A 1060-nucleotide genomic window follows, 5' to 3' on the forward strand; every position below is an offset into this window, starting at 1 on the left:
CCGCCGCCGCCCTACCAGTGCGGGCCCGGCTTCGTGGACAAGTTCCCGCTGGACGAGCCCGACCCGCGCAACAGCAGCATCGCGGCGCTGCGGCTCAAGGCCAAGGAGCACATCCAGTCCATCGGCAAGCCCTGGCAGGCCCTCTGAGCGTGCGGGCGCGAGGGCCCTGCCCGGGGCCGGGGCCGGGGCCGGGGCCGGGCTGAGCCGGGAGACTTCGCTTCCGTGCAGATGGAGCGGGCAGCCCCGCGGGGCCCAGCCCCCTCTCCCGGCCGGCCGGGCGCCAGGGCCAGGCAGGTTGCAGGAGCAGCAGCGGGCCCTGCGCCTAGGGTGCCGCCGGGGGAAGATCAGCTTTAGGAGCCGCTCTGCCTTGAGTGAAGGACTCTGCAGAGACCCCCGAGCAAGGAAGATTCCCCCTTCCCCCGTCACTCCTGCCGGCTCAGGGGGTGGGGGCTTACAAAAGGTGGTTAAGAACTTGAAAATGGACAGGATCCTACTGACAGGAGGAGACCGAGCCCTGGACAGTCTGTCTGACACCGGAACGGAGGGTGTCTCGGCTGGCTGACAGGAGCCTCGCTTCAAGAATCCCCGTCCCTTTGCTCTCTTACACCCTTTGCTATTTGCCTCTCCCCAGTGAGGTCTTCCAGGTTGTTTGCTACTGAAACGCAAACTCCTCAGCCCTGTTTGATTCCTCCAGTTTAGTTTTCAAGCAGGGGAAACATGATGCAATTGTGTGAAATCCAAGTAGCATTGCCCTTCGCCACCGTTTTCAGAAGCCCGGTATGTTTTTTTTCTTTCTTCCACCTTCTCTGTTTCTCCCTTCATAGAATTGTTTCCTTGGGGGACCCCAAAGCCCTTTGAGTCACTGGAGAGACTCTGGCTGACCTGAGCTGGGCTACCTTCTCAGTGCAATTCCCTCCTGTAACTCTTTCAAAGTGGTCCAACACCTAATGTCACCACCGATACTTTGTCTGTAAGAGGGGAGCCTTCCTGCTTGGGTCTCCCTGGAATGTAGCAAGCAGTCTTGTAGGCCGTGCATGGGAAAGGAAACCAGGCAACTCAC

The 1060-nt window shown here is 60.4% G+C and overlaps 1 protein-coding gene across 1 annotated transcript in view; it reads left to right on the forward strand.

Moving 5' to 3' along the window:
• Window positions 1-147, forward strand: part of RAX (retina and anterior neural fold homeobox) — a 2686-nt gene extending 2539 nt beyond the window's left edge. Inside the window, exon 4 of the mRNA XM_019531673.1 lies at window positions 3-147. Within this exon, the coding sequence (XP_019387218.1) occupies window positions 3-147 (145 nt within the window). The remainder of the gene's footprint in view (window positions 1-2) is intronic.
• The last annotated feature ends 913 nt before the right edge of the window (window positions 148-1060 follow it).

The sequence above is a fragment of the Crocodylus porosus genome, unplaced genomic scaffold (assembly GCF_001723895.1).
Source record: "Crocodylus porosus isolate Cpor-Errol unplaced genomic scaffold, CroPor_comp1, whole genome shotgun sequence".
In the NCBI taxonomy this organism is placed as follows: domain Eukaryota; kingdom Metazoa; phylum Chordata; order Crocodylia; family Crocodylidae; genus Crocodylus; species Crocodylus porosus.